At 36.2% G+C, this 21,038-nt stretch overlaps 1 protein-coding gene across 3 annotated transcripts in view; it reads right to left on the reverse strand.

The window, feature by feature from the left end:
• The window catches only part of Nckap5 (NCK-associated protein 5), an 824,710-nt gene that overhangs the window by 94,940 nt on the left and 708,732 nt on the right, over positions 1–21,038 (reverse strand). For 2 of the 3 annotated variants that reach the window (XM_013030807.1, XM_013030808.1), the window contains 2 exons: positions 20,279–20,456; positions 11,869–11,947 (listed from right to left, as the gene is read on the reverse strand). In XM_013030807.1, the coding sequence (XP_012886261.1) occupies positions 11,869–11,947; positions 20,279–20,456 (257 nt within the window). The remainder of the gene's footprint in view (positions 1–11,868; positions 11,948–20,278; positions 20,457–21,038) is intronic. The other variant, XM_013030809.1, reaches the window with a different exon arrangement.

Raw genomic sequence — 21,038 nt, forward strand, 5'->3', positions numbered from 1 at the left:
CTGCATACCATTTAATCATTAAAAAAGGATCCAAATCAGCTCTGTGTTAAAACATATTTATGGGAAACCAATGGTTGGTTCTCTTTTCTCTATAAACCTCATGCTCCCTTTTCCCAGGCACAATTCGTATTAAGGATTTGCTTTAGCAGAGGGCATCCTTAGTCCCAAGATTGTTGCATATCTCTGTTCTCAGTCACACATGTAATTTATTAAACAACTCAATTTTTATCTCAGCCATTTGCCACAGTCCTCACCTGTTAATTTAGATCTTAACTCTCCTCTCAAACTAATGTACTTTTAATCATACTACTAATGGATTTTTCATTGGCAATACTGACAGGGTTTGATATTTATTTATATAAAATATAATGTTTATTAATGTAAGTATAATCCATACATATCTCTATATAACACATATGAATATATAATTATGTATAATACATTCATATAATATAGCATATTAATATACTTTATAACATTAACATATTTATTATATATTATATATAATTATGTATTATAATTATATAATTTACATATGATTTTATCCTTATATAAGTTATATAGGTTTTACAACTTTTCTGTATTATTTCTTACATTTCTGACTTCTTTAGGATCATTTTCTCTTATCTGATGTTCACTAGGTAGTTACTTTAGTGAGTACATAATGATAGAACACCCAGTTTTCCATTGTTTCACTTTTATTTTAGAAAATGTCTTTATATATCTACTCTTCCTTTTGCGTATAGTCTGAGTATTCATTTAAGAATAATAATTAATTTGTCTCTTGACACAATGAAGATCTAATTCCATTGTCTTCCGAGTTGCCATAGAGAAGTTTACTACCATGTAGCTGTCATTTTTTATTGAGTAATCTACGTTTCCCTTTTGTCCTAATATCTATCATTTCTGGTGTCTCCATTTTACCAAGATATGCCTAAGTATAAGTTTTTGGAATTTATCTGATTGAGGAGTAATTTGGCTTCCCAAATTTAACTGCCTTAGTTTTGCAAAATTCTCTATCATTATCTATTTTAATATTGTATCATTCTGCTCTTTCCTTCTGGAGCTGAAATTAGATGTATAAGGATTTTGTTGTTGTTTTTTCTCATAGAGTCTTGACTTCTCAACTTTTCTTTTACATTGTCTACTTCGTTGTTTCTCAGATGCATTTTGTGTAATTTTTCAGTTCCATGGGTAATTATCTCTTCAGTTGTGATAAATACCATCTAACAAGTCTCTGTATTTTTTAAGTTCTTTTATGCTCTTTTCCCAAATATGACTGCTCAATATTTATCAGTTCCTTTGTTAACTTTGATTTCCATTTTTGTTTATTTAGAAACACAGAGTATTTTATATTTATTATTGGATAATTCCTAATTCTACAGTCTTTGCAGGATTCCTTTTACAGACACTTTTTTTTCCAACTCTCACAAATGAGTCATGTTTTCTCTTATTTGAGTGATTTTTTTCTATTGTGAAATAATTGTTTTTGGATTCCTATTTAAATGTAAAGTTTAGAGCAAGTATCTCAAGACAATATTTAAATTGGGTTTATCACAATCTAGGGAGTACTATCAATCTGAGTCTACCTCAAAACAATAACTAAACTTTTCATTATGACACATCTCAAATACACTTAAAACCTCACATACACGTTGTTCAACATTTTGCTCTTGTCTCATTTGTTTTCTCCCTTAATTCTTCTCTGCAATATTAAGAGCAAAATCAAAACCATGATAAAATGTCAAGCTGGGGTGCACAGGAAATAGAGAATCTAATTCAGTTATTTATCTAAATTAATTGAGCCAATCATATTTTAGGTGTGTCATTCTATAAAAAGATTTTGAAATGCTAATTTGACATATTGCTTGATAAAAATAAATATCTGGAATTCTATGACTCAATCAGAAAGAATGACACTAACCAATTTGTTAGGAAATAAAAAGACTTGGAAAAAATATATTAAGTGAAGTAAGCCAGACTCAAAGAGACATAGTACCCATAGTTTCCCTTATCTGCAATAACTAGTATATGTCTAGGACAAGCATAAGAGGTTAAAAGCTATGTATATATGATCATATAATCTGATGCTAAATGAAATGAACCCCAAGATAGACACAAGAGATTTTATCTTTCTTGTTCTTTTTAATATACTTATAATGTACTATGTGATTTGTTTTTGTTTCTTTGTATGTTTTTCCCCCATGGTGTAACCCCTGTTGTCACTGTATTTGATTCTGGTGTCCTGTATCTTGTACAGACATTTTTCTAATTTGGGAAGGAGAAGGAAATAACAAAATGCTGAAATAAGGATACAGGATGACCCATTGTAACAATGAGATGTACAAGACAATATGTTGAAAATGAACTTTACAACTTTGCAGGGGGTGGGGAGGGAGGAGTTGGGGGGGTAGGGAAGGAAGGGATGGTAGGGGAAAAACAAAGGAGGGGGTAAGAATGCTGGATAGGAAATGGGTTCATTACCTTGCTCACATAACTGTAATCCTACTGTACAATATCCTTACAATAAAATATATTTAAATTTAAAATCTGAATTTTAAAAAAGAAATGAACTTACATTTAAAAATATACCTTATGTCACATAAAAGTCTAGATGTTTGGTTTCTGGTAAAAATGGTTCCATAAGACTAATATTCTTCTAGGCCCTATTCAGGCCCTTGGCTTTCATTATGTTAATTGTTTATGTCCTTAATATCAGATCTCCAGTAGGGTGACAAGGCAGGTCCAAGTCTGAACTAAGAGCAATCTTCATATCACCAGCAAATGCTGGTTCTAACACAATCTTGGCAACTACAAACTAACACTTTCTTGCTGTTCTTAGTCTTGAATGAATTATTTGCTTGCAGTTTAGCCATATATGTAAGGAAATATGCACAATTTTATATTATGTTCAATAGTTTAGGTGTAAAACATTTTGAAATTCTATTTTGATATATTTCCACATAAAAGGAAGTCTCTGAAAATTTAATATTTTTTAGCGTGGAGTCCGTATTTTAAGTTATGCCATGTCTAAATGTTTGGCTTCTGTTGTGAAAAAACAGATGTGCTTTGGTAGGAATAGCATGCTTTAGGGAGTTACAAAGGGAGTTACCTCTCTAGGAAGGGTCATATTCTGTTTTTTTTTTCTTCTCAAAATCTCCATCAGTTCTGTGACATATACATGTACGTTACAAGCCCATTCTGTATCACTCACTGACTTAGAGGTTTATTTGAATTTGCCATTTCCTAGACGAACGATCCACTTACAAGGATACTTGGTGTCTATAATCTTCAAAGGAATCCCAATGTAACTAGTTATCATATAGAATTCCATTTAACTTCATTTTACATCTGATGATATATCTGGCTTTGGGTAACAGCTCCACTCTACCTGTACTCTATCAGTGATCACACTGTATTCAAATCATCTGTTTGCTGCTTTTCTAGACTGGAGTTCTAGGAGGGCAGATAGTATGTCTTATTTATCTTAGTATCTCCAATATTGAACAGGGAAGATTGTAGAAAATGCTCAATATAGTCTTGTTATATGAAAAAAGTTAGCTTCCTGGTCTAATCTATAGGAGGAAATATTTTATAGGAGGAAAAAACTCTATCGTCAACACTAAGTCTACAATTACATGAATCAAGTGATAAATCAGAAGTCACAGTGATTCAGTATGGTCTCAGGTCAGGTACAGAAATCTCCACCAAAGCTTTATGTGATGACTATCTATGATAGTTAGAAAAAAGCACTCACAGGACCAAGTACAAATATAGAAAGCCCAAAGATCCAAAAAACAAAACAATAAGGAGGAGAAGTACCATGATTGGTCTATAGTGGGTGCTCAGATGTTAATATTATTTTCAGTCCCTAACCAAAAGAAATCACATGGTTCTATTTCCATGGGACTAATGTCATGTAATCATACCTCCAATGCCTTGGAGGTTTGCATGATGCAAACCAACTTCTATGAATTTTATCACCTGTCCTTAATTGTAAAAACCTGGGTGAAAGTGTCCTTGCTCTGTAGAGCCATTGCTCTACAGTTCCTGGGATGTGCCATTTTGTACTTATAGAAATGCAGAATTGAAGTCACCCAGGAAACAGGATTCAGGATCTGAACCACAAACCACATTGTCCTACTCTTTGTCCACAAATGTACTAATATGAATAGGTTTTTTTAAAAAACTTTCTTCACATTTTGTCAGGGAGGAAAATTAGTAATATTCTTGACCATCATTATAAAGGAGTTTAATTGGTTGGTAGCTATAAAACTAGTAGCCCTCCTGTATGATTTAATTTTAGAGATTTTAGCTGCCTTGTATTCATACTTGATCATCTATACATTTTGTTTGTTGGTGACCAAATTATATATTTGGTCATACATGGGTGATGGCAAATTAATTCAAGTTCAGCATTTATTTTTAATAAAGATCTTTCCCAGCAACTCTCCAGATTTCTTTTCCTATGACTTTCTTTTCTTTTCTTTTCTTTTCCTTTAAAAAAAATTTCTGGTGCCAGTCGTGGGGCTTGAATTCAAGGCCTGGGTGCTCTCCCTGAGCTTTTGTGCTGATGGCTAGAGCTGTATCACTTGAGTCACAGCTCCACTTAAGGCTTTTTGGAGATAAGCGTCTCATGGACTTTCGTGCCTAGGCTGGCTTTGAACCACAATCCTCAGTTCACAGCCTCCTGAGTAGCTAGGATTATAAGCATGAGGCACCGGCACTCAGCCTCATTTCTATTATTTTAACCACTGGGCATTATGGCTTCTCAATTCCTATCTACACTTATGGTGAGGAAAAGCCAGTCTTATATTGTGAAAACAAGTGTGGTCTGGAAAGTTCAAAGGCTAGGATGAATGATGGACAAGTCCTGTCAGGCTTTCATTGCATAAAGTGGGTTCGAATGCGGTAAGTGCTGAGGTCCTGGGGTTTTTCTCTCTGCAATTGAGGCTCTTGTTTCAAGAACCTGTGAGATCTCCCCTTCCTCAACACCACAAAACAAAACAAAAATCAACCCACAGATCTAAACATGTTAGCATCAGACCAGGTATTTTATCTTCTGCTCGGTGAAGAAGCTATTGTAGTTGCTGACCTTTGTTAGAGATTCCTCAACAGCAGTATCCCCTCAGTCTACACTTTTCTGAGATCTTCTGCCTCCACCCAATGCAGACTGGGCATGATATTACTGTGGATTAGATGCTTTCTGAGTGGTTGATAAAAGGTGCAAGAGCAAGGTTTGTGTACTTTAGGAGTAAAATGGCCATTGAACATGGTATTCCCAGCCTCTTCTGTTTGGTTCAACATAACTTTATCTCAGTTCTAACCTACAAACAGAATGAATCTTTTTTCTTTAAATACCTCTATTCCACCTGGCACTGCTTCTTGTGCCGTTCATTATCTGAGGTAGGCTTGGTTTTATCTTTTTTTCTCACCCTATAATTTGTTCAAACAAGCACACTGAGTACCTGAAAATTAGAGCTCCCAAGGTTTTCTCTTAACTAGAGGCAAAACTGTACCTGAGTCATAAATGAAAATAAGTAACCTGGAAAGGTCTCTGTCTAATTCGTTACTATAGTGACATAAGTTAGTTGGCCATTATTGGCTAGATGTAAGGGAGTAACAAAAACCCTGAGGAAAATGGAAATGCACAGGTCTGTGGCATTAAGGTATCCCCAGAGGTACTTATTGAGTACCTATTACTAGCTTGGCATTATACATTAGCTGCTGACTGCAGACCCTAGGTTGAGGAGGAAGAGAAAAAGAACGGCAATAGATTGAGCTGGAAGGATCTCAGAGAGTATCTGTTTCTGTAGTAGGAAGGAGAGCTCCAATGTGACTTGAGAGAGCTATTCAAAGAAAGCTAGAACCAGGTACCAGTGCCTCATATGTGTAATCCTAAATACTCAGGAGGGTGAGATTTGAGGACCATATTTTGAAGCCAGACCAAGCAAGAAAGTCTGTGAGATTCTTATATCAAATTAACCATCAAAAAGCCAAAAGTGAAGCTGTGGCTCAAGTGGCTAGCTTTGAATGAAAAGCTAAGGGACAGTGCCTGGGCCCTAAGTTCATGTCACAGTACTGGAACAAAAAGGAAAAAAAAAGAAAAGAAAAAAGGAGAGGAGAAGAGAGGGAAGGAAAGAAAGGAATGAAGAATAAAAAAGAGGAAGAAAGAGAAAGAAAAAAAGCTAGCAACCATCACCAGAGGGAGACCATGTCTTTGGTCTTTTTATGATCATATGATAGGAACCTTTCTTGCTCTTGCAGAAGAGACTAGAAGTGCATTCAGTGTGAGAGAGAAAACAGGTCTCACTGGACTGTGAAGCACTAAGACAGTCTCATTGGAAGACTGGGAAGACTCTTCTTTGTAACTCTTTTAGGTGTGAAGAAATCATGTGTATTCTTTTCTTCATAGAGTCTTCTGTGCCTCCTTGATTCACTGCTTACCACTGGATTCTACTTGGCTTCTTTCTGAAAGTCCTCAAAAGACATGTTCTCTTCTTTATAAGAATTTCCTTCTTCAGTTGGGGAATAACTTGTGATGCTTACAATTGATTGATATTTTCAATTTGAAATTTAAATTCCTTGTATTTGAATGCCTTGTGACCTTCTCTCTCTCTCTCTCTCTCTCTCTCTCTCTCTCTCTCTCTCTCTATCTATCTATCTATCTATATATGTATGTATATATATAAGCGCCAGGCTCTGAATTCAAGCCCCACAACCAACCAAAAAAAAGTTCCACATAATAGTACACATAAGATGCTTACATTAGGGGTAGTAGAACTCTAGGTAAATTAAATTGTACTCTAGGTTTGTACATGTATGAGAAGACCTTCCTGTTTCTCAGCTTTTTCCATCATAACTACAAACAGTAAGATGTGATAATGTCAGTAGTATTTTCCAAAATGGATACATAAAATAAATTCCAATTATTTAGTTAAAAATAAATATAGTTATCAGAAAAGAAAAATATGATGGTTGTGATTATTTGTGTTAATACATCTACTAGGCTAGGGTAGGATAGTTGCTTGCTTATTAAGCTGGGAGCCTGGCATTTATTAGAACAATAAGGAGGAGGCTGCAATGCTTGGTAAGAAATGTATGCATTATCTTGCCCATGTAATTGTAACCCCTCTGTATAGTATGTTCACAAATAAAATAAAATAAAAAAAATCTAGTGTCATCATTTTATTTAATTCATAAATATTGAATGTCAGAGAAAGCAAGTTTAGTTGACAATATCTCATCTTGTAATCAACTCATAACATTTTGATTAAGCAAACATTATTACCCTCAGCCACAGAAATTCATTCTGATTCACAACTTTCTCGATGGTTCTTCTCTGTCAAACACATTAGTCAATGCATGTTGAAAAAAGGACAAATTTAGATTTTCTTAGGTGCTATTTGAAAATATTGTATTATGAAATATAGCAAAATGTGTAATACTTTGGTTGAACAAAATGAATAACATGAGGTATCTGTGCAATATAGAGAAATAATCAGCCTAAGTATAGTGGCTCACTTCTATAATCCTATCTACATGGGAGGTTCATACTAAGTTAATAAGTTAATTAATTACAATTTGAGGAGAAATCAGTAAAACCCATCTCAGTTTTATATATATATATATTACATATATAATTGTATTATATACAACATATTGTATTATATATCTTATATATGTTAAAAATAAATATATGTAAATATATATTTATATAATTATATATATAACAAATATAATTATATGTACATATATATAAAATATGGCCTGGTGGTACACATCTGCAATCCAAGCTACATAGGAGGCATACATGAGGACTGTGGCCTAAGGTCAGTCTTCAACAAAAAATTAAAGCTAACTAAAGCAAAAAAAGAGCTGGGAGCATTGCACAAATGGTAGAGCCCATGCATCACCAAAAAATAAAAATATATAACCACTTGGTTTTGATGAGACTTGTTTAGCTTTAAACTGTGAACACTTCTAAAAAGATGACCTGAGAGATATCTGCATCCTCTTTTTCATAAATTGGAGTCTGAAGCAGACTAGATGGTCTTTGCCTGCATCTTTTGCAGGCACGAATGGCTATGTAATTCATTTCTCACCAATGCTGTGTAAAGTGGAGCCTGTGAGCTTTTAATCTTCTTCATGCTTTTTTAAAATATATTTTTATTGTAAGGATACTTTACAGAGGGGTTATAGTTACATGTGTAAGGTAATGAGTACATTTCCTATGGAGCATTGTTACCTCTTCCTTTGTTTTCCTCTACCATCCCTTCCTTCTCCACCTCCCCAACTCCTCCCTCTCCCCCCCATCCCCCCTCCGAAGTTCTAAAGTTCATTTTCAACATAGTGTCTTGTAATCTCATTGTTACAATGAGTCAACCTGTATCCTTATTTCAGCATTTTGTTATTTCCCTTCCCCTTCCCAAATTAGAACAATGTATATACAAGATGCAGGGCACCGGAGTCAAATACAGTGACAACAGGGGTTATACCCGGGGGAAGCACATACCAAAGTCCCATGGTTTCCCTTATTTGCAATAACTTGTGTATGTTTAGGACAAGCAGAAAAGATAAAAAGCTATGTACATATGACCAGATAAAATGATGTTAAGCGAAATGAACCCCAAGATAGAAACACAAGTGGTTTTTTTCTTTCTTGCTATTGTTTTTAATGTATTTATAATGTACTATGTGATTTTTTTTGTTTCTTTTGTATGTTCTTCATGCTTTTTGACTCAAATGTGGATGGGATGCTTAGAGTGCCAGGAAGCAATTTGCAACCAGAGACAACAGCATAAAAACAAAAGGCCAAGATGGGACAAAATGAGAGGCAGCGGGCAAACTGAGCTAGGGCTTTTATTACAATTTTGATGAACTCCTACATACCTCTTTCCTTGTTTAACACTTTTAATTATGTAAGGTGATGAAATGATTTTATTACTTAAGGAATGGCTTACCAGGTTTCTGCTGCTGCTTACTTGTGGCCACAGCATCATATCCACATAGCTCCTGTGACTTTCCAGAGGTTATTTTACAATGATTTAAAGACCAAAGCACTTGGCTGTCACAAACATGGTCCAGTTGACTCTAGAGTCATCTAAAGCAGCATTCTTCAACAGATGATGATGAAGGCAAATTTTCATAAGGAGATATATAATTGGTAGCCACTGAACACTTAAAACATGGCTAGGGGAGCCAAGTGTCACTGGTTCATGTCTGAAATCCTACATGCTCAGGGGACTGAGGACCAAGGTTCGAAGTCAGCCTGGGCAGGAATGCCCACAAGACTCTTACCTCCAATTAACCACACACACACACACACACACACACACACACACACACACACACACACACACAGAGTCTAGAAGTGGAGTAAAAACTCAAGAGGTAAAGTGTTACCTTTGAGCACAAAAAATCAGGAACAGTACCTAGACCCTGAGTTTAAGCCTTAGGACACCCTCCTCCCCCAACAGACACACAAATGTGTCTAAGAAAATTGAGGAAACCGAAATTTTAATTGTATAAGATTTTAATTAAATTTGAAATTGCCATATCAAAAAGTGAAGATATAAAGAATTGTTATTCTATTCAAATGTTAAATTACTATACTTCTCTTGAACTAAAATTCTGCCTCTAACTTTGGAAATGTTTTTTTTTCTTTAAAAAAAAAAGGCTCAAAAGTACCTCATTATGGAAAAATGATGACTCAGCGGGGCTTGACACAATATCATGTTTGAAGGCTGTTAAACAATATTTAACTTGCATATTAGCTAACTACGCAGAACTGATACCAATTTAAGCATTTCACATTGACAACTATAATAAAGGATGTCTTTTTGGAATAATAATCTTATTCAGACTACACTCATTCAGCTGTTTGTTAAGACTTTTGTATTCTCCATTATAAATGAGAAGAAGAATAATGGTGTGCCAGTCTCATTATATTGTGGGGTACAACAATTCTCTGAGATAAACTGTAAATTATAGTTTGTAGGAGACTGCTGGGTATGAGAAAAAAATCAGCCACGAAGTTCACCAATGTGGTGCCAAGAACCAGGGGAAGTGGAGAATCGGCATCAAAAGAACATCTCGTAGAAGGGCAAGGACCATGGTTACCAGAAACCAGCAGTTTGCAAGGCTGTTGCATCCTGGAACTTGTATTCAATGCCATGTCCTACACTCAAATGGAATTTGGAGTAATAATTTCCTTGACCTTTTGTGTTAGGTGTAAAATTAAATAATTAGCATGTTTACATTTGTAGCTGGTAGTTGAATTTAGAATCTTGTGTTTTCTAGACAGGTACTCTACCACTTGAACCATACTCCAAAAGTTGTTTTTGCTTTAGATATTTTTGGGATAGAGTTTTTAAAAGATTTTTTTTCCTGGACTGGCCTAGTATAGTCCTACTATATTTCTATTATTTATATTTCTGAAGTCATGGGTATGGGCCACTGAAGCCAGCTATTATTGGTTGAGATGGGGTGTCATTAACTTTTTGCTTAGGCTGGTCTTGAATAAGAGTTGTCTTGATCTTTGCCTCCTGAATATCTAGGGTTACAGATAGGAACCATTAAACCCACCTTCTACTTATTAATATAGTCCAGATAAAAAGCTAATTTTACAATATGAACCAAACTACAGACAAAAGTTTTTCTAAAATGCTGCATACCACATGATGAAATTGGTCAACCTCCTCTAATTTCTCAAAAGGCTTATGAACATACAAATTCCATCATTTCTGTTTAGCATTATACAAATTACTGAAAACCAATAAAATCCTTAAGCAAACATGTCATTATGAGGATCCAAACAATAAATGGCTATGTTTTACAAATTTGCTAAATCATATTATTAAATTACTATGAAAAACAAAACAAAACAAAAGAAGCTAATTTTACAAATGTCCAAGGTAACAATAGACTTTAAAAAATATTGTCTCTCCAATATCTTGTGAAAGACCGCAACCACTAGTAATTCCTCTATCTGGGTTGCCTCGTGGCTGCTAGAAACAGGTTGGAAAAATTCTACTTTATTGGGAACTAAAGTTTTTTTCTCTCTGGGGTTATGCTTACTTTTAAGAGATGGTAGTCAATTTGAACTGAACACCAAGACAAGTCTATGTATATTTAGTGGTCTACAAAGAAATGATGGAGAAAATGGGGTAACAGTTTGAGCAAACCATATTTACTCATTCTGTTTTGTTACACATGTAAAAGCATGCTAAGTCTTAAAAGTGTTCAATTTCTGAAAGCCATCATCCCATATTTCTATCCAAATAAACATCTGAATTATTTGCCTCTTGAGACCATTATAGAAACTAGATCCAAGCCGGGCACTGCTGGATCACGATTGTAATCCTAGCTACTCAGGAGGCTGAGATCTGAGGATCCCGGTTCAAAGCCAGCTGGGGCAGGAAAGTCTGTGAAATTCTTATCTCTAATGAACTGCCAGAAAACCAGAAGTGGTACTGTAGCTCAAGTGGTATAGCACTAGCCTTGAGCTGAAGAGCTGAGGGACAGCACTCAGACCCAGAGTTCAAGCCCCCTGACCGACAAAAAACAAACAAAAAAAAGAAACTGGATTCACCCAAGATTTGATTTTCTCCTCAGAACAACTTATTTGCACTCAATATTATGTTTGTTTATATTGACAAGGGCATTTTTCTCAATGGTTTTTATTACATTCTTTGGCAACCATGCATTTGTTTTATGGTAGCATCCAACTCTAAGAGGTAGGGGTAACTAAGCTCATATGATAGAGGGAACACCAGACATGGTTTCTAGGAATGCACCAGGTCTGAAAGAAAGGTTTATGTAGACAATGTCTCCAAGTTAGAAATGTATCAAGGCATGAAGTCTTACCTATGATATGGCTCTGAAAGGAAGAATCTGCAATAGTGTCTTCTTCATCCTCTGGCAAGTTTTCATTTGCCTCTTTTATCTGCCAAAGAAAACACTGGAGGTTAGTATTCAAAAAAAGACCTTTTCAGGATTCGTATTATATCAAAAAGACCTTTCAAAGCCAAGTGCTGGTGGCTCACACCTATAACCCTCATTACTCAGGAGGCTGAGATCTGAGGATCACAGTGTGAGCAAAGCCAGCCCAGGCAGGAAACTCTGTAGGACTGTTATTTCCAATGAATCATCCCAAATAGCCAGAATTAGAGCTGTGGGTAAGTGGTAGCAAAAAAGCTGAAGGTCAATGTCCAGGCCATGAATTCAAGACCCAGGACCAGCACCAAAAAGAAAAATAAATCTTCCAGAATCCCAAAAGAAAGGTGCATTCTATAATTACTGTACACATACATGCAGGTGTGGATCTAAGTGTTGACAGCACATGCATATACACATGTGGGTTCATTCCACTTTTCCACATTTCATTGTTTGGCTTTATCACATGTTTCATCATCATCATCATCATCATCATTATTATTTGTGCCAAAACTAGGACTTGAACTTCTGGGAGCTGTTCCCTGAGCTTTTTCACTCAAGCCTGGTGCTCTACTACTTGAACCACAGCCACATTGCTAACTTTTTTGTGGTTAAAGAGTTTCACAAGCTTTCCTGCCTGGGCTGGATTCGAACCCTGATCCTCAGATCTCAGCCTCCCAGTAGCTAGCATTACAGTGCCCGACTGGTATCACATGTTTTAATTTCAAAAGCATATTTTAAGAAATAATCTTAGTTTTGATAGAGAGGATCTAGATTACCTAATTCCACACGTTTGAGTGATCACAGTTTGGTTGTTAACGTAATGGAGTCAATAACACAGTGTTGTTAAAAATTACACACAGCCGGGCACTGGTGGCTCACGCCTGTAATTCTAGCTACTCAGGAGTCTGAGATCTGAGTATTGCGAGTCAAAGCCAACCCAATGGGGAAAGGCCATGAGACTCTTTTTTTTTGGGGGGGTGGGGTCGGTCATGGGGCCTGAACTATGGGCCCGTGAGAGGCTTATCTCCAATTAACCGTCAGACGACCAGAAGTGGTGCTGTGGTTCACCTTGAGCTGAGGAGCTCAGGGACAGCACCCAGGCCTGGAGTTCAAGCCCCACAACCACCCAACACACACACACACACACACACACACACACACACACACACACAGCCTAGGATGTATACTTCAAGAGTCAGAGAAAGCAGACCTAAGTCATTTTATTAAGAATAAAGAAACGCTCTTAAATTATACTTGGACCCTATCCTGAAATGTAATTCTCTAAGGAAATAGTATTTTTTCATTCTTTCCATCTTGAAAAGAGGTGACAAGGATATGAGATCAATAAACTAGAGCAGTGAGACATTTTTCTAGATTTTCACATTAAAAACTTTCCTCTTCTATTTCAACTAGAATACCCAAGAGCTGATTGCATTGCCTCAAATGAAACTCTAGAGTCAAGAGTCTCTCACAGATGAGAAATCTGAGGTACAGGAAGCTTCTTTAAAGTTGATACACTTTAGTAGGCTGCCACACTGGCAGGAAACACTAAATCCACTACTTCCTGATGTAGAAACTGGGTACTGTTGAGAACAAACACCTGCAGAGTAGAGGGAAATGCTGTGTGTGTCAAGTGTTTATGTGTAGGGCTCATAATCCTCTCAATAGTGCTACAGGCAGGTGCAATAGGTGCTGATCTCTGTAGACAGTAGAACTCATATCAAATGAATAGAGAAGATATAAACTGTCCAACTGGAGCTAAGCTGTAAACATAGTGAGTCTGACTGCAGATCTGTGTTTGCTTGGGAAGACTGTTATTCTCAAATTTCTATTCAACTCATTTATCTATACCTACATAGAGTTGCCTACAGTACTAAGACAACTGAGGTCTGTGGCAGAATAATCCAACATAGTTTCTTATAAAATAGATTGTAGCTGGTCACCTAGTACTGAGTGCCAGCCTGTATTGAACAACTATACAATGTAAAGAGGGCTTGCTCAGGGACGTATATTAGAGGTTCTCAGTGGATCTGATCAGGGGCTGGAGGTGAATTCGACAAAACCATTATTTTACACTCAAAATGTGTGAAGTCATTTGATTGCATCCTGACCTTGAGCTATATTTAAATTTCTACTTATCCCTTCTTATATTTCACACTTAATGGAATAAAAACAATTATTTACATTTTATGACTACAGTTCAAATAGTAGAAGGCAGCTGGTGCTTAATGTGTGCTATATTGATAGCCAGGAGCCATCAAAGCAGATATGGCAGCCACTGCCAGCCTCACAGAGTGGGACTGCCATGAATTCGGTGTCCCATGGCAGTGTTTTACCATTTTCTCCATCAACTGTCTGTTCTGTGGGCATGTACCTGCCGATTTGCACCTCCTCAGGAAAAGGCAAAATGATGGAAGACAGAAGAGGAAAAGGCTTCGTCCACTAACTGCTTCCCACCCAGCACATTTATGGAGAACAGAGAAGAAACGCCTGATGAGCCTGCACAAAGCTACTTACTTGTCTTCTGAGCTTCATGAAACTCAGGGATCTATTTGTGACACAGCTACCGAAAGACCCACTGAGGAAAGTTTCCCGCTAACACCTTGATTTCTACTCATAATCCATAGGGAGCCTTACTGTCTCATTTATAGAAACATCAAGAAAATCTACATCTTCGGTTCATACCAGTCCTTAGGACAACCTGTTCCTGTTTCCTACCACCTGTTCATGTAAAGTAGTATTTCCTCTGGTTGTTCTAAATTTACCCATTAAATCTAGCAAGGGTACCTTCCTAAGCTGTTGGAATGTGGGTGAAGTTTTCCTAAGTGAGCCTGTGAAATTCTAAACTGCAGAACTAAGCAATTGAAAAGAACTTCTCATTCCATAAAATGAGGCTCAGAGAGGTTTGTGATCAGTTCAAAGTCACAGAGGTTTTAGTTTTAGAAATGAGCTTTAGTTTTCTACCGGTGAATAACCATTTTTGCAGCACCATTTACTGAAGAGGCTGTCTTTCTTCCATTCTACTTTTTTAGCTACCTTATTGAAGATTAGGTGGCTATAGATCTGTGGGTTCATTTCTGGGTTTTCAATTCTCTTCCATTGGTCCTCAGGTCTCTTCTTGTACCAGTACCAAGCTGTTTTGATTACTATGTATTTGTAGTAGAGTTTGAAATTTGGCATTGATATTCCTCCAGCACTGTTCTTTCTGTTAAGGATTGTTTTTGCTATTTGGGGTCTTTTATTGTTCCATATGAATTTTTGGATTGCCTCTTCTATTTCCTTGAAGAATGAGGTTGGAATATTGATAGGTATTGCATTGAATTTGTAGATAGCTTTGGGAAGTATTGCCATTTTCATGATGTTGATCTTTCCAATCCAGGAGCATGGGAGGTTTTTCCACTTCCTAAGTTCTGCTTTGATTTCCTTTTTCAGGTTTTTAAAGTTTTCATCGTAGAGGTCCTTCACTTCTTTAGTTAACACCTAGGTATTTTATTTTTTTGTGTGGGGCTATTACAAAAGGAGTTGTTTCCCCAATTTCAGTTGCACTCTTCTCATTGTTGGCATACAGAAAAGCCATTGATTTTTGAGGGTTAATTTTATACCCTGCTACTTTGCCAAAGTTTCAAATCAGCTTGAGTAATTTGGGAGTGGAGTCTGTGGGATTCTTTAAATGCAAGATCAAGTCATCTGCAAAGTGGGAGAGTTTTACTTCATCTTTCCCTATTTGGATCCCCTTTATGGTTGCATCTTGAAATTAACACTCCACATTGTTATAGGAATCCTCACCAGATCTTCCCAACAACTACTATACCTTTCTTGCCATCTGAAGGTTAGATATGGAGCCAATGTCCCAAGTATTCATAAATTATAGTACTTTAAGAGTTGGGGCTGGGAAGGTAGCTCAGTGGTAGAGTACTTGTCTTGCATGCACGAGGCCCCGGGTTCAATTCCTCAGCACCACATAAGCAGAAAAAGCTGGAAGTGGTGCTATGGCTCAAGTGGTAGAGTGCTAGCCTTGAGCTGAAGATTTGAGGGACAGCGCCCAGGCCCAGAGTTCAGGCCTTATGACCGCCAAAAAAGAGTAGCACACCTTCTGTACGTATGTATGTGAATATATGTATTGTGAAAGAGAGACAGATAATCCAGCTCTGCTTCTCTTCCCAACTATTCCCTAGCTCTCCAGTGCAACTTATTGAAGAAAGCCAACATAAGCTACTGTACAATTCTACTTGTCAACTCCTTACCAAAACTTTCCCAGAGCTTTAAGTGCTCAAGAGCAAATACTGGATGTAACTTGCAGGGACTCATGCAAGGAACTGGTGTGGTAACCATGGAGCTTTGTTCTTTCAGTTTTGTGGGCTGGTTAACTCATGAGGGAAAAGGATGAATCTGCAAGGAATGATGAATGATCAGCAAGTGGGGACATTGCCTGGGAATGATGTAGTCCTAAGCTCTCATTATCCACACAAATAGATTCAATGCAAAGTAGTGAATAATTTTTAAAAAATCCATTTGCCTATGGAAATGAGGGGCACAATCTATTTGGCAGCAGATTCCCACTGCTAATTATATTTTTTCATCGGATCAAATTTAAATGAATTTTAATTCATAATCACATGGTTTGGGAACCTTCCTGTTGGTTACAGAGCTCCCAGTCATGATTAAGAATTTTCCAGAAATAGACTCAGGTATGCCAACTTTGTCCTGGTAAATAAAGCACTGCAAAGAATGGGAATGGGCACAAGACAGGTGAATGGAATTTCCAGTTCATTGCCATCCCATGGTAGGTAGAAGTCAATAATGTCCCACTAACTAGGATGTAGAAAACAACTAATTAAGGGTTGGTTTTGATTTAAGATTGTTGATTGTCTTTTAATGATGCCTCTCTAACTCGTATCCACATTTTGAGGCTTTGCAACTGTATTCTAGAACAATTCCAGATGCTAGCCTTTAACGAACAAGTATTAGCATATCCCCAAACTTGTCATGTACTACTAACTCTAGTCACTAGGAAGCGAGAAGGAAATGAACCAAAAAAAAAGCAAAAAAGAAGAAAGAAGAAGGAAAGAGAGAAAATCATTTACCACAGATGAGTCCACATACCCATTTCTCCCTTCATCTGGAATTCTGCACAGATCTCTTTGAATCACCCTGATAGTAAGGGTTACTCATGAGAACAACATGTTTAATGTCAGAGCTCATTTGAACAGACAAAGGGTATTGAATCAATAAGAGACAGGAAGTAGTCCTGGAATGAAAAACTAGTCAACATAATCTTTGGAAAAGTGAGTCTTTTAGAAAACTTTTCAAGAGGACAAAATGTGCAGGCCTCTTATTTGCATCAAAACAGCATTTAAAACAGAATCATTCAATTAAGGAATGAAATTATAACATTTTGGTGAACTTAATAAGAGGATAACAATTTATGTAATTATTGTACTATTTTCTGCTATTTCATCACCAGAGTACCATTTTAATGGGATGGTATTTGATGACTTTTTATTAGCAGATGTGATTTTTTTAGACTATGTGACACTTGGGTGAAAAGAATACCCATAATTTAAATTAAAATACCCATATTAAAGTGGCTATTTCTCTCCTGTGCATGATGAAGGTTTATGATCTCGTTAACTTTATTAACAATTTTTATTTTTGTCCAGAGGTGTTAAATAAGAGCCTGAAGCCATCTTCCTCTGAGACTTCTCATTTCAGCAAATGATCTTTTTGCACAGAAAGGCAGCAACTGTAACATACAGTGAGCAGAGTGCACTTCTGACTTACTGACTAAATGCTTGACACTGTCTTCCTGTGTTGTCCTTCCTCCTTCTTTTATCTGAATCACATAAAATTATTTTAAATACAAAGGAACATGACCCCTAGTCTAAATTACTCAAAAGTTAGAGCTAAGTGGTCCATAAATGGTGGCAGAAATGGGAACATAAGCATCTAATTAAGGTTCTGAAAAAAGAGAAAAATTTATTTCAGCAAAACATCACTATGATTTTTACACATATTTTAGAAAATACCTTGACAATACTAAAAAGAAATGTACATTTACTGTTGAATCAAGTGAATTGAAAAACAAAGATGTTTTATATATATATGGAAATAATCTAGTATTAACATTATGCATTAAAATAGATATTAATTATTAAATGAGAAGTATTCATTACTAATGAGTAAAATGCCTGAGGATTCTCACTAGTAAATACAATCCTATTTGTAAAAAGACAAGAAATGATGGTATGTTATGTCATATGTTTTGGAAAATTTATTTCATTAAAAATATAATATGCACTATATGAAGGTATTGTTTGCATCCACTACAACTACTATGAGAAAAACTTTTTTGCAACTCACTTTAAAATAAGGAGGGAGCAAATTTACTTTGAAACACCATAGAGAATTCCCTGAATTTTAAAAGGTTCATGGCATTCACTTCTATGTGCTGTGGGATCAGATTGCATCTTATTTTGTATCTAATCTTCTTCCTATATAGGCTGATAACATGGAACAAATGGGCTTTCACTGTTGTTCTTGTACTCCCTTAGGGGTCTACAACAGTGTTCTTTCTGAAATTAGTAATTTTAGTCTAGTTCACACTGATAATTATGGAAATGGTGGTGCAAAGAAAACACATAGTATTTTACACTTTAAAAAATATGACTTGCTGGTCATCTATGAAGGTTAATAATATTCCTCTGTATGAAAAAACTTCTCAGCATGACTAATGTCTTCTTGAAGCTAACTAGAGAAATTAGCATATCCTATTGATTATTCATATTTTGGGGTGGCCTGGGAGTCTTTGTTCTCACAGAAAATAGTGTTTCTTGCAGGTAGTCAGTGAAAGACCTAATGACAGTTATTACTATCCTGTGAAAGACTGCAGAGGAGAAGAGGAAAGCTTGGTGGATTATTTTAGCATTAGTAAGCACTAAGAAAGAAAAAACGAAATCATCAAAGGCAAACATGAGGTCTTTGTGTTTCTTTGGTACTTCCGTATGGTGAAGATCTACCCTAAGCTGTCAGAACTGTATTAAATGGGGCATAGTTAAATGCAGCACCTCGATCAGGGGCTCTGCTGGGCTATCAAAGTTTTCCATCAGCAGGATTGAATTTCCAGCATACTGCACATTTCTACACATCCGTTCTCTTTCTTCCCTTTCAGTGTCACTACAAGGGCAGCCTTAGATATGCTTATAATTTGTGGCTTTTATAATGCAGGGGGCATCTATGTTTTCAAAGAAGGAATGATACCACAGGATCAAGAGCAAGAATGGGCAGGAAAATGGAAAAATATTTGCAGTGAACATAGTCTGCTTGTGATTTCAGACAGTCTGGAGAAAGAGACCTTATAGTTCCTTGAAGTCAAGAGCTACTTGATTACATATTTTAAATTATATCTCTTTCAAGTTAAAATATATTTATGAGATTCTAAGATATGGTAAACATCTGTAAATAATGAATAATTGAAAACTAACAAAAATAACTATGGCTACTTACAGAATTTCCTCTGCCCCTCCCTGAGCTATCTCTAACTACTCCTGCCATATTTCACATTTTGCTTCAGAAATGGGACTATGTCTCATGTGTTGTATCATCTTTATTAAAGTATGAAAAGATATGATAATTCTGTAAAGAGAAGTTTTTGGTTTAAGTACTTTTAAATGTACTAAATGGAACAATGAAGACAATTAAATCAAGTATACAAGCGTATAATGAATGTAAGGACAGTAAGTGTAATAAAAGGTTCTAAGATAAAAGTATATTTAAATAAAACTAGCATAACCTAGGGAAATATAAAGATCATTTTTAATTAATTTTTTAGAGCAAGTCTATCTGTTCTGGATCTAATACTTAAACAACCAGGCAATAGCCAAGTTTCCAAAAAATAATTCATAGGCTTACCGCTTTCTGTCTATATAGGATGAAATGGTACGTATAACTTTCATTTTTTAAAAAAGAAATATTTAAATCACTGCAGCTTCATATCTAAAATCACATGCATCTCTGTTTCATTGCTAGTGATGTTGGAAATCATCATCAAAACGAATTTCCAGCACAAGGTATAATTTAAAGATGATACCGCTAGCCTCATTTGCTGGCACTGAGCAGCTATTATACCATTGTTCTGAAAATAGAGCTGAAAGAAGCCTAGTTCCTCAAGGGGGAGGCCTACTCATGGTCTAGCTGCCATTTCCCTGTCACAGTTGTCACTAAGATTTCTATCTTCTTTCAAAACAATCTTGTACTCATGTTGTATTAGAAAAGAGTGAAAAGAATCCAGCCAGAGCATCCCAGAATGAAGCACTTTAAAGAAGGATGGTGGAACACTTACCAGGGAATCTCTTGGTGTTTCCATATCAGCTTTGATTCTGAAGTTTTTCTTGTGGCTTCCTTGGGTGCTGCCAGAGCTGCCAGTGAGACAGGAGTCCTGGGAAGTGCCCTTTAGCATGCTCCTGCAGGAAGCATTATTTGATCCACTTTCTGTCGGTTGAGCTCCTTTCTTATCAACTCTGCAGGTAGAAAGTGAGTCCTCTGATCAATTCCATTGCTGGACTTCAATCACTCTCCTTTCCCTTTTATGCTTAACGTAACTTCCATGTAGTTCTTTGTCTTTAAACCTTGGAGTGGCATGTGTTACTCACTAGACTTGTTCAGACTTCTATTATTCCAACAGTATGTCAATTTACATTTGATACTGTACTTAGTTAACTTTTTTGATGGCTGTGGGGGTAGGCAAAGTAAAAATCACCAAAAAATAATTGCTAAATACATCTCTAGCTCTAGATGGGCAGGAAAAGTGTTTCTGGAAAGTTTCTAGGTATACATTTGCTCAGTATAATCAATGAAATCCGCATCTTTAAACCTTATGTGTAATTTTCTTCCATTTCATGCCATGTGGATATATTCATGGTTCCTCGTGTAGGCTGAAATTCTATCAACCCTGATAAAACTACCATTCTTTAATTTCAAAGACCATTGGTTTGGTTAACAAAGTAACATGGACTAAATTATCATTTTATTGCTAACTTTTATTTCATTGTTTAAATCCTAGCCAATGTGTTGAAAGACTGCATTTGTGCTTATGTGGAAAT

Source organism: Dipodomys ordii, unplaced genomic scaffold (assembly GCF_000151885.1).
Source record: "Dipodomys ordii isolate 6190 unplaced genomic scaffold, Dord_2.0 Scaffold133, whole genome shotgun sequence".
NCBI classification, from domain to species: domain Eukaryota; kingdom Metazoa; phylum Chordata; class Mammalia; order Rodentia; family Heteromyidae; genus Dipodomys; species Dipodomys ordii.